The sequence below is a fragment of the Rhinoderma darwinii genome, chromosome 1 (genome assembly GCF_050947455.1).
Source record: "Rhinoderma darwinii isolate aRhiDar2 chromosome 1, aRhiDar2.hap1, whole genome shotgun sequence".
Taxonomy (NCBI): domain Eukaryota; kingdom Metazoa; phylum Chordata; class Amphibia; order Anura; family Rhinodermatidae; genus Rhinoderma; species Rhinoderma darwinii.
In genome coordinates, this window is record NC_134687.1 from 515318703 (window position 1) to 515331693 (window position 12991).

Below are 12991 nucleotides of genomic sequence, written 5' to 3' on the forward strand. Positions count from 1 at the left end.
TTGTGCCCTTCTCTCACCCTTTCTGAGTGTTGCCTAAGCAGAGTCTTAGGGAGGCCTCTCAGATTTCTTCTAGCAGTGCCGCATGCCGCAGTATTTCTGGAAGCGAGGCACTTGAAGAGTGGGACGCTGGTATAAAAATTATCCAGGTAGAGGTGGTAACCCTGGTCCAGCAGTGGGTGCACCAAATCCCACACGATTTTTGTATTAACTCCCAGTAAGGGGGGGGGGGCATTCTGGGGGCTGAATACTGGTGCCCTTCCCTTCATTTACCTTAAATTTATAAGCATACCCTGATGCACTCTCGCACAGCTTATACATCTTCACGCCATACCTTGCCCTCTTACTCGGCAGGTACTGGCGGAATTGAAGCCTCCTTTTCAAACTTACCAGGGACTCCTCAATAGAGATACACTTCTCGAGGTGTATGCTTGGGCAAAATGGGCAATGGAATGGTCTAATAGGGGTCTCCGTTTATACAAACAGTCAAAACTGGGGCCATCTCGAGGTGGGCACTCATTAGCATAATGTAAGAAGCTAAGTGTTGCCTCATAATGCATCCTGGACGTAGCCATTTGGTACATAGGGGTGTGGTAATAAGATGTCTGTGCTCCAGTAGGCCCTAATGGATGGCTTCTTCAGAATCCCCATGCTCTAGGGCAGGGGTCTCAAACTCGGCCGGGTAAGTGGGCCGCATATAGAAAAAATGGGAAGTTGACGGGCCCCATTACTTTCAAATTTGATACAATACAAAATTGTTAATCAATTAGTTATTTGAACTACTAGAACACTATATTACTATAATAATAATACTACATTATAATAATACTGCTAGGTTTAAAATTTGAGACATTTCTCCACGTGCTTATTTCATCAATCCAGCTTTCCAGTTTAAGTGTCGCTAAATGCAGTCTGGCGGCTCAGTTAGCACACATGTCAAGATTGGGCAGCCCCTTTTTAGATAGTGCCGCAGTGCCCTCTGTGGATGCTGCCGCAGTGCCCCCCGCCGATGCTGCCGCAGTGCCCCCGCCGATTATGCCACAGTGATGTCAGGGGCTTGCCCAGAGCTGGAGTCCCGGAGCAGAGCCGCTTAAGGCAGATTAACCCCTCAGATGCTGCGCTCGATAGGTTTTCACCCGATCGGCAACCCAGTGATGCAATCGCTGTGTTGCTGTGGCAATCGGACGCCAGAAAATGGCGTCCGAGTCTGCCTTGTACGGGAGCCGGTGAGGACCCACCTGCGGCGTGTCCTCATAGGCTTGCTGTCAGTGAATAACTGACAGCGCTAATACACTGCACTACGTATGTAGTGCAGTGTATTAGAGTAGCGATCGGGGCATCAGGCCCTCATGTCCCCTAGTGGGACAAGTAAAAAAAGTAAATAAAAATGTGGTAAAACAATAAAAACACACACATTTCAAATAAAAATAAAGCTAAACTGACTTTTTTCCCATAGTAAGTCTTTTATTATGGGAAAAACCGTAAAAATAAAAAAAACGATACATAATTGGTATCGCCGCGTCCGTAACGACCCAAACTACAAAACAATTATGTCATTTATCCCGCACGGTGAACGCCGTAAAAAAAAAAAACATGAAAAACAACGCCAGAATCTTTGTTTTTAGGTCACATCTCCTTCCAAAAAATGCTATAAAAAGTGATCAAAAAGTCACATTTACTCCAAAATAGTACTAATAAAAAACGACAATCCGTGCCGCAAAAAATAATCCCTGACACCGCTTTGTGCACGCAAAAATAATAGTTATGGGTCTTAGAATGTCGAAACAGAAAACAAATTATTTTATAAAAAAAGTGATTTTATTGTGCAAAAGCTGCAATACATAAAAAAACGATATAAATTTGGTATCGCCGTAATCGTATCGACCCGCAGAATAAAGCTAACAAGTAATTTAGGGCACACTGTGGATGCCGATAAAAAAACCAATAAAAAACTATTCCAGAATTGCTTGTTTTTGGTAATTTCCTTTACCAAAAAATGAAATAAAAAGTGATCAAAAAGTCGTATGTTTTCTAAAATGGTACCAATAAAATCGACAGCCCGTCTCGCAAAAAACAAGCCCGCACACCGCTCAATCAACTGAAAAATAAAAAAGTTATGGCACTAGTAATGCGGTGATGAAAAAACATCTCAATGCGCAGGCCGGAGAGGAACATTCCTTCAGTTTCAGGGCCCTAGTATTGAGGAACTAGGGAAGGGACATAGCACATCCGCTGGAAGCGAGGGCGCCCGTATTATACCAGCGCAAAACTTTCCCAGTAATATTTCCCAAACTACGAAGGAGAAAAAGTCCCCAAAAGGTGCAGAGCGTTACAGAAGGGGGATAAGAAAGAAAACAGTTTATCAGTGTGACACCGGCCTGTGCATAACGGATCGCTTCACATTGTAACCCACATCTATGGATAATTGTATTATTTACCCCATTATTATACCCTCTTATTATGCCCTGATGTACTCCGCACAGATTCCATATACCCTGATGGACTCCGCACATATTACATATGCCACCACATTATAAACGGAAATACCAGCAAAACCCCAAACAGAACTATTACCAAGCAAAATCCATGCTCAAAATGGCGGTCTTTCCCTTCTTAGCCCTACAGTGTGCCCAAACAGCAATTTATGTCCACAAGTAAGGCATTACCATACCCGGGAGAACCCGCTTAACAATTTATGAGGTAAGATTCTCTAGGGGCACAACATCTTGTGCGGTGAATGGGCAGATCAGTGGAGAAATTGCAATTTTCACTTTGCACAATCCACTGTGTATTCATTTCTGAAAAACACCTGTGGAGTCTAAATTGTCACTACACCCCTTGATAAATGCCTTTAGGGGTGTAGTTTCTAAAACGGGGTCACTTTTGTTTGGTACATCAGGGGTTTTGCAAATGCAACATGGCGTCCGCAAACCATTCCAGCAAAATCTACGCTCCAAAAGATAAATACCGCTCCTTTTCTTCTGAATGCTCCCATATATGTAAACAGCTGATTATAACCACATATGGGGTGTTACCGTACTCGGGAGAAATTACTTTACAAATGTTGGGGGGCTTTTTCTTCCCTATTCCTTGTAAAAATGAAAAATGTGTATCTAAAACTACATCTTGTTGGAAAAAAAAATTTATTTTTCATTTTCATGGCTTAATTCTAATTAATTCAGCAAAAAACCTTTTGGGATCAAAATTTTCACTATACCCCTAGATGATTCCTCAGGGGGTGCAGTTTCCCAAATGGAGTCACTTTTGGGGTGTTTCCACTGTACTAGTACTACAGGGGCTCAGCAAATATGACATGACACCCAGAAACCATTCTAAAATCCAAATGGTGCTCCTTCCATTCTGAGCCCTACCGTGTGTCCAAACAGATGTTTGTGACCACATGTGGGGTATTGTTTTACTCGGGAGAAGTTGCTTTACAAATGTTACGGTGCTTTTTCTCCTTCAGTCTTTGTGGAAATGAAAAAAAAAATACCTAAACCTACATTTTCTTTGAAAAAATGTAGATTTTCATTTTCACAGCCTACTTGCAAAAATTTCTGCAAAAAACCTGTGGGGTCAAAATGCTCACTATACCCCTAGATAATTTCCTCAAGGGGTATAGTTTCCAAAATGGGGTTACTTATTTGGGGTTTCCACTGTTTTGTCACCTCTGTGGCTTTGCAAATGTGACATGGCCTCCGCAAACCATTCCTGCTAAATTTGAGCTCCAAGAGCCAAATGGCGCTCTTTCCCTTCTAAGCCCTGCCGTGTGTCCAAACAACCGTTTATTACCACATGTGGGGTATTGTTTTACTCGGGAGAAATTGCTCTACAAATGTTGTGGTGCTTTTTCTACTTTAGTTCTCTTGGAAATGAAAAAAAATTAGCTAAACCTACATTTTATTTGAAAAAATGTAGATTTTCATTTTCATGACCTAGTTCCAAAAATTTTTGCAAGAAAACTGGCCGTTCAAAATGCTTGCTACACCCCTAGATAAATTCCTCGAGGGGTATTGTTTCCAAAATGGGGTCACTTGTTGGGGGTTTCCACGGTTTTGTCACCTCAGGGGCTTTGCAAATGTGACATGGCCTCCGCAAACCATTCCTGCTAAATTTGAGCTCCAAGAGCCAAATGGCGCTCTTTCCCTTCTAAGCCCTGCCGTGTGTCCGAACAACCGTTTATTACCACATGTGGGGTATTGTTTTACTCGGGAGAAATTGCTCTACAAATGTTGTGGTGCTTTTTCTACTTTTAGTTCTTTTGGAAATGAAAAAAAATTAGCTAAACCTACATTTTATTTGAAAAAATGTAGATTTTCATTTTCATGGCCTAGTTCCAAAAATTTTTGCAAAAAAACTGGCCGGTCAAAATGCTTGCTACACCCCTAGATAAATTCCTCGAGGGGTGTAGTTTCCCAAATGGGGTCACTTTTGGGGGGTTTCCACTGTTTTAGTTCCACTAGACCTGTTCAAAGCTGACATGGTGCCTAAAATATATTCTAATAAAAAGGAGGCCCAAAATCCACCAGGTGCTCCTTTGCTTCTGAGGCCGGTACTTCAGCCCAGTAGCACACTAGGGCCATATGTGGGATATTTCCTAAAACTGCAGAACCTGGGCAATAAATATTGAGTTGCATTTCTTGGGTAAAACATTCTGTGGTACAAAAAAAATGGATTCAAAATGAATTTCTGGAAAAAAATAATGAACTTTGTAAATTTCACCTCTACTTTGCCTTAATTTCTGCGCAATGTCTAAAGGGTTAAGAAACTTTCTAAATGCTGTTTTGAATACTTTGAGGGGTGCAGTTTTTAAAATGGGGTGACTTATTGGGACCTCAAAGCCACTTCACAACTGAACTGGCCCCTGTAAAAATAGCATTTTGAAATTTTCTTGAAAATGTGAGAAATTGCTGCTAAAGTTCTAAGCCTTGTAACGTCCTAGAAAAATAAAATGATGATCAAAAAACGATGCCAATCTAAAGTAGACATATGGGGGATGTTAGTTAGCAACATTTTTGTGTGGTATAACTGCCTGTCTTACAAGCAGATACATTTAAATTGAGAAAAATGCTAATTTTTGCAATTTTTCGCTAAATTTTGGTGTTTTTCACAATTAAATACTGAATGTATCGGGCAAATTTTGCCAGTAACATAAAGTCCAATGTGTCACGAGAAAACAATCTCAGAATCGCTTGGATAGGTGAAAGCATTCCGGAGTTATTACCACATAAAGTGAAACATGTCAGATTTGAAAAATGAGGCTCTGTCAGGAAGGTCAAAAGCGGCCAAAGAGGGAAGGGGTTAAATATTAAAAAAATTATTTATTTTTTTTACAATAAACCGACTCAATACATAAAAAATATACAAATATTCGGTATCGTCGCGACCGTAATAACACATTTATAGCGTCATTCATTTTTACGCTGTTATAAAATAAAATGCACATTGATGTTCAAAATTCATCACATCAGAAAACTTGTTTTTATTATTATTGTTGGCAAAGTATCGTTTTGGTATCGAGTATTGCAATACTACACGAAGTATAGGTATTGAAGTCCAAATTCTGGTATCTTGACAGCCCTAGTTGGGCATATAAATTTGTCTGGGACACCGTAAGCTCTATAAAGTCATCAGTGAAAGAGTTTGAAAAGTCTGTATTACAAAGGCCATGGACTATGCCACCTTTTAAACCTCGTATTTATTTATTTTTTCCTGAAGAAAATAGAATACCGTATATATATTTTTTTTACCTTGCTATGTATTTGAAACCAGTTATAAATACGTCGGGCCAATGCTACTTAGGCTGGGTTTACACAGTTTTTTGCAGGCGGAAAATCTGCCTCAAAATTCAGTTTGGAATTTTGAGGCAGATTTTGCTCTGCCTGCACGCCGATTTTCGTGGCGTTTTTTCGCCCGCGGCCATTGAGTGCCGCTGGCAAAAACGCAGCAAAATACACTTTCTCTGCCTCCCATTGATGTCAGAGGTGTAAATGCCCGAAGATAGGGCATGTCCCTTCTTTTTCCCACGAGACGGCTTTTCCGGTCGCATGAAAAAAACTCCTCCGCCTCCCGTTGAAATCAAACTCGTCAAAAAACTCTGTGTGAACTCCCCCTTAGTCTTGTGATGCAAATAAAAAAGATTGGGTGTACATCAGAACTTAGTGGTTTGCAGGTTTTCCCTTTAACTGTATAGAATGTGATGTTTGACAAATTAAGAAACACCATGTTCATTTTTCTCTGCAGTTTTTGTGCTGTGCCTGAGGGAAGCGAGAATGACATGAGATTTGTGTACTGTGCATCATGCATTTGTTATATGCTCAATGACTGGTCAGGGATGGATATCGAGAAGTCTATAGAATACATTAGAAGAAGTATGGTAAGTACTCTCTATCCATGATATGTTTTTTTCCCCCGAGCTTCTGTCACGAAAATGCTCCGTGGAACAATCATGATGGAATTCATAGGATAAATTCACTGTATGACCACAAGAAGGTGTACACCTGTAACCATTGCACCTATATGAGCTTGTTTGACGTTCTATTCCATGGGCGTAATTATATGGAGTTAAAGAGGCTCTGTCACCAGATTTTGCAACCCCTATCTCCTATTGCAGCAGATAGGCGCTGCAATGTAGATTACAGTAACGTTTTATTTTTAAAAAACGAGCATTTTTGGCCAAGTTATGACCATTTTTGTATTTATGCAAATGAGGCTTGCAAAAGTACAACTGGGCGTGTTGAAAAGTAAAAGTACAACTGGGCGTGTATTGTGTGCGTACATCGGGGCGTGTTTACTACTTTTACTAGCTGGGCGCTCTGACGAGAAGTATCATCCACTTCTCTTCAGAACGCCCAGCTTCTGGCAGTGCAGACACAGCCGTGTTCTCGAGAGATCACGCTGTGACGTCACTTCCCCAGGTCCTGCATCGTGTCAGACGAGCGAGGACACATCGGCACCAGAGGCTACAGATGATTCTGCAGCAGCATCGGCGTTTGCAGGTAAATCGATGTAGCTACTTACCTGCAAACGCTGCTGCTGCTGCAGAATCAACTGTAGCCTCTGGTGCCGATGTGGCCGACACGATGCAGGACCTGTGAGTGACGTCACAGATCTGCACTGCCAGAAGCTGGGCGTTCTGAAGAGAAGTGGATGATACTTCTCATCAGAACGCCCAGCTAGTAAAAGTAGTAAAAACGCCCCGATGTACGCACATAATACACGCCCAGTTGTACTTTTACTTTTCAACACGCCCAGTTGTACTTTTGTCACCCCCATGTTCTGTCTTCATTGTCGTTGACGCTGCTCATTAGTGCAGTGCCGGCCGCATCACCCCTTGCTGACCACGCGCGCACTTATTGTCAGGAGCGGGTGAATGTCTGTATTACACAGCCGCAGCCCCGCTCTAACGGCAGAGATCAGAGAAATCTCTAATCTCCGCCGTTATTCCCCTGAATGCTCCGATCAAAGCTGACTGCAGCATTCAAGGGGAAAATGAGAAGGGGGATGCCCTTTGGATCGCGTCACGGGGAATCCCTGTGACACGATTGAGGCACATACCATCTATGGGCAGACATTGAAGGCCTCCAGGGGTGTCTGACCATATTTCCTGTTAGGGCATACTGAGGTATGTCCTAACAACTGCCTGTGTACTATTAGTAGATATGTCAGTACATTTAAAGTAAAAAAAAATAGGTAATGTCAAATGCCTAAAATGATGCCTCAATGTTTGAAGCATACAATGGTCTAAAAAAATGTCTTTGTATGCTGAAGCATTAAGATTTCCCTTCACTGGAAATAAGGGACCTAGCCCAAACTATGATAGCCAGCCCTACACCATTATCCCTTCTCCACCAAATGTTACATTCGGCATTATGCCTTCTGGTAGGTAGCATTCTCCAGACATCTGCCAGACCTAGATTCATCCATTAGACTGCCAGATAGTAAAACGTGGTTCATCACTCCGGAGTACGTGTTTCCACTACTACAGAGACTAGTGGAGGCGTGCTTTACACCGCTCCATCTGACGTTTGGTATGATGATCTTAGATTTTTGTACGGCTGCTCAAACATGAAAAACCGTTTCCCGAAGCTCCCGACACACCGGTTTTGTGATGTCACTTTCAGAGGCAGTTTAAAATTCTGTAATGACTGATGAAACGAGGGATAGGTTATTTTTACGTGCCACGCGCTTCAGCATTCTGCAGCCTCGCTCTGCGTGTGCGTGTTCTACTGCTTCGTGGCTGAGCTGTTGTGATTTTCTGCTAGTACCTTACTTTGCAGCTGTCCTGAATTTTATCTATGTATCTGAAAGTGTACTTCCACTTATGATCACTTTCCCAAACTGACATCCGATATGGAGAGTTGCTCCTGCATGCTGGCCGTTACAGTTGCCGTGACAACCATACGACACCCTGAGAGTTCGGTACATGGGTCCTAATAATTAGAATTGTACCTGTGCACAATACTCTCCAGGCAATGTACAGTGCCCACAACAACTGCAACAGTGTGCAGGAGCGTCTTTCGATGTCAAGTCGGGCACGAGATCACAAGTGGAGGTACATTTTAATAAAGTGACTGCTAATGAATATGCCATGTTCAGCCCTTTTTTAATCAGCTGAGTAGTCGATTATGACACCTTCATATCACACACATTGGAAAATCTGTGTCGTACTCTTCTTGTTTTTTTTTTCTGTAGCTCATAAAAGAAAAAAAAAAAAATCCTGTCCAACGGTGGTGTGTTCTGAATGTTAAAAGAGATTTTCTCCGAAAATACATTTCCTCTCCAAATGACCAATTAGGGCATATGGACGTCATAAAGGGTGGCGCTGCATTTGGGGCCCTCCTCTGAGCTAGAACGGGAAGCCGCTCTGTAAGAACGATTCCTGCTTTGGCCAACCCAGACCGTGGTTGACTGTTCATTTAAATAACCAGCATTGCATGTAATAACCGCTCATTTTCAGGGGGTTAGGAAATCTGGTTAGTAGCAATCAGCTGATCGCTGAGCCAGTTTCTTTTTGTAAAGGCGTTGTCTTCTATTAGACCTCTGACTGTATTTTGCTTCACTTCCACGCCAAATATCGGTCTGTGTATTATCTGAAGCTCTCTAAAGGGGGTTTTACACAGAACGATTATCGGGCAGACGAGCGTTCATAGAACACTCGTTGACAATTGCCCAGTGTAAACAAGGCAGCACAGGGAGACGCGCTGCCGACTTGATAACATATGGGGATGAGCGATCGGAGTAGCGACCGCTCGTCCCCATCCATAGCCCTGTGTGACAGGAGCAAACGAGATCTGATCAACGATGTCTCGTTGATCGGCGCTCGCTGCACCAGCCGATTATCGGCCGGTGTAATAAGGTCTTTAAGGTATTGGAATAACTAGATGTTTGAAATTTAACCCCCCCGCCCCCCACACACACCAAACTGCCTTATCCTTGTCCATGTGCTGCATCTGATATTGCAGCTTATCCCCGATTGAAGTGAATAGGGCTGAGCTGCAATGCTAGACACCGCCCAAGGGCAATGGTGACGCGGTTTAGAACAAAGGATCTGACAAAGCACAGTGATTCCATACAGGTCAGAGTGAAGATCACGTGGGCGGCGCTGGATCCGAAAACGCGACACGATGCAGGGATTGGTAAGTATTTCTGCACACAGCACCCCACTGAAACAGCAATGTACAAATGGAGAGGGCAATAAAATAAAAAAGTGGAGGTGCTTCTGCTTTTATGTACAAAACTGACCAACTTCTTACGACTATTTTGCGAGGAAACAGTAACCCTTTTTTTCTGCACGTTTGCACAAGCCCAGTTGAAGAGACTAAAACCTTTATAATATTTTCACCATTTGCCTAAAGCTGATAAAGTAGGGAGGTTGAAATATTTGGGGGCAATGAAGTTTTCCCCATACACATTTGATTTTTTTTTTAACCGCCTGGGGCAGTCAAAATTTATTTGAAATGCATGGACCACTTTAAACTGTTTGTTTCATCAGAGACCACCTTTTTTAGACCCCAGCAAACCGCTGATTTTGCCATGGGAAGCCTTGTCTGTACTTTTGCTGTGGAAATATATCATTTCATGGCAACTGTTCATATGAATGACCGTCCATGTAATACATAAACAGCTCGGGTTTGCCAGGGCAGCCGTTCTGGTTCAGAGAGGGGTGTGGTCAAATAATTTCACCTTGGCACTATGATGTAAAATATACAGGTAACTTTATTAGCAATAGCTGCACACATGACACATCTACATATAGCAAATGCAGCAAATCTTTCTTTCTTCCCTTCATCAACAAACTATTCCCTCTTTATTCAGTTATCTCCTTTCACTGGTCTCTTCTCCTTTTAACGTGGGGTATTGAAAACCCCATAATATCATTCATTGGCTAGAAGTTCTAGCTCAGGAGCTGTCCAGTTCCACTTACTCAAATGTGGCACCAAGACATCAAGCACTCGAGCCTCTCAACTTATGTCACAATGGGGAATGCACATTAATACAATGGACTGTTTGCTGAGTAATTTACCTTACAGAAGAATGATCCAGTGTATCATGAGCAGACAGTCTCTACCTGGAGGGGGTCTAAAGGTAAATGCATCATGTAAGCAGTATAAACAACCCTATGTGTCTATACAGAACTACTGACATTATCAAGATGTTATCAAGTCTGCTAAACCAGATAGATAAACAATGTATTCCCAACCTGAAAAAACGAATAACTGTATCAGATACGTAATCCCTGAAGACAGACTGTTCAGAGGTTACAAGCAGTGAATGGACATTTCTACTGCAATGTAACTTTATAGCATATTACAAGCAGACACCTCGCCAGGCGGGCTGGGGGACCCCCGTTCTGGAAATGCAGTAAAAGTGGGGCCTGCATCTCCGACACTGTTTGTGGTGTCACAACCCCTTTTAACATGAGAAACAAGTGGTTTTTTTTTTGAAGAGTCCCTGGGAAACTCAAGGGGACAAAAAGGATTTTGTTCCTCAATTTGGAATAAATCAAGTTTAAGACCGTCTGAACTGCAAAGGGTACCCACTCTGTTCGTCGCACCATATATTTTCTGAAAGTAGACCCTTTTCACTTTGTCAAAATCCCCTTCAGCATTTTATACACACAGGCACCTTTGTCACGGTTCATAAAAAAAAATGCATAAAAATTCATATTTGTGGCTAAAAGTGTGGCCCAAGCAGAAAATCAGAAGCCTCACGCCTCCTAAAAATAAACATTCAAAATGTGCGGCGTTTATACGTGTCCCTTATGTCTGTCTACATACACATATCTTCATAATATTCAGAAATGAAGAGACCAAAAATCTGGATTTAAATTGGAAATGTAAAAAAAAAAGTAGCAACTTCTAAAACACAGGGATTTCACACCTTGAAAATTGAGTGTATCCTCACACGTTGCATGTTTCCTGAAAGCAGACAACCTTCCCATTGTCCGTTGTCTTGGTGTGATGTTAACAGCCATGTGCACCTACACGTAACTTTGACAAACAGCAGTTTTGAGGCCTCGAATTTCTGGCCTTGCTATGTACAGATGGGGAGAGCAGTGTAACACTACCTATGTTATCAGTCATGCAAATTGCATGAACAAGAAATCTAAGTTTTTGTTTTTTTTAATGTCCCCAGTGTTGCAATCGCAAATGTCCCGGAGACGGCCTATGCTCTCTGTACTGAACCCTGCCAGCCCCTTCCCTCTTCTCTGAATGACTACTAGAGCCGTCGCTCAGAGCAGATTGTGGCACTTGCTGCGCCGGGAGCGTCAAACCGTAGATTTCATGGTTAACACTGGTATTGTTACGCTACTCTCCCCAAACTGTTTATAGATCTGTCAGTAGTTGAGGGCTCAAACCTGCTGACCAGAGTTCAATTTAAATATACTTTTTGCGCCTAAAACTCACATTTAACCCCTTCCCGCACCTTGACGTTAATGAACGTCAATGTGTGCAGTAACTTCGCGCACCTTGACGTTCACTAACGTCAGTGCTTTGACAGTTAACCGCCGCGCGGCGCTACACCGCAGCGGCGGTTAACTGTGCAGGGTGTCAGCCCTGCTCTCCCTGTTGCCGATCAGCGGCCTGTCGCCGCTGAAATCGGCAATTAACCCCTTCGATGTGGTGGTCGATTGCGATCACCACATTGAAAAGGTTTACAGCAGATCGGCAGCCCCCCACATGTATTTGCGGGGGCTGGAGATCCTTCTCACAGCAACCAGAGGCCAGACAATGACCTCCGGGTTGCCATGTACGGAAGCCTCGGAGGATCAGCCTCCGGCCGGTCCTCCGATGCTTCCTGTCAGTGTGACAGTTACGTCACAATGACAGAACACATTACACTACGTGTGTAGTGTAATGTGTTCCAGCAGCGATCAGAGCTGCAAGTCTAAGTGTCCCCTAGTGGGACAAGTAAAAAAAAGATAATAAAAATGTTTTGAAAAAGTGTAAAAATAAAAGTTAGAAGTGACATAAATAAAGAATGCTTTTTTTCCTATAATAAGTCTTTTATTTTAGGAAAAAAATTAACACGATAAAAAAAGTACACATAACTGGTATCACCGTGTTCGTAACGACCCCGACTATAAAACTGTAATAATATTTTTCCCGCACGGTGAACACCGCGAAAAAAATAAACGAAAAACAGTGCCCGAATCACAATTTTTTGGTTACCACCCCTCCCAAAATCTACAATAAAAAGTGATCAAAAAGTCGCATGTACGCCAAAATGGTACCAATACAAACTACAACCCGTCCCGCAAAAAACAAGCCCTTACACCGCATTTTTGACTGAAAAATAAAAAAGTTATCGCTCTCAGAATATGGTGACACAAAAAATAATTTATTTTTATAAAGAAGTGATTTTATTGCACAAACGCTGCAAAACATCAAAAAGTTATATACATATGGCATCGCCGTAATCGCACCGACCCGCAGAATAAAATATAATGGTAATTTATAGCCCAGGGTGAACGCCATAAAAAAAAAGAATA

At 42.3% G+C, this 12991-nt stretch overlaps 1 protein-coding gene across 2 annotated transcripts in view; it reads left to right on the forward strand.

The window, feature by feature from the left end:
* The window catches only part of PGGT1B (protein geranylgeranyltransferase type I subunit beta), a 104073-nt gene that overhangs the window by 48591 nt on the left and 42491 nt on the right, over positions 1-12991 (forward strand). For both annotated transcript variants that reach the window (XM_075836482.1, XM_075836491.1), the window contains exon 5: positions 6241-6373. In XM_075836482.1, the coding sequence (XP_075692597.1) occupies positions 6241-6373 (133 nt within the window). The remainder of the gene's footprint in view (positions 1-6240; positions 6374-12991) is intronic.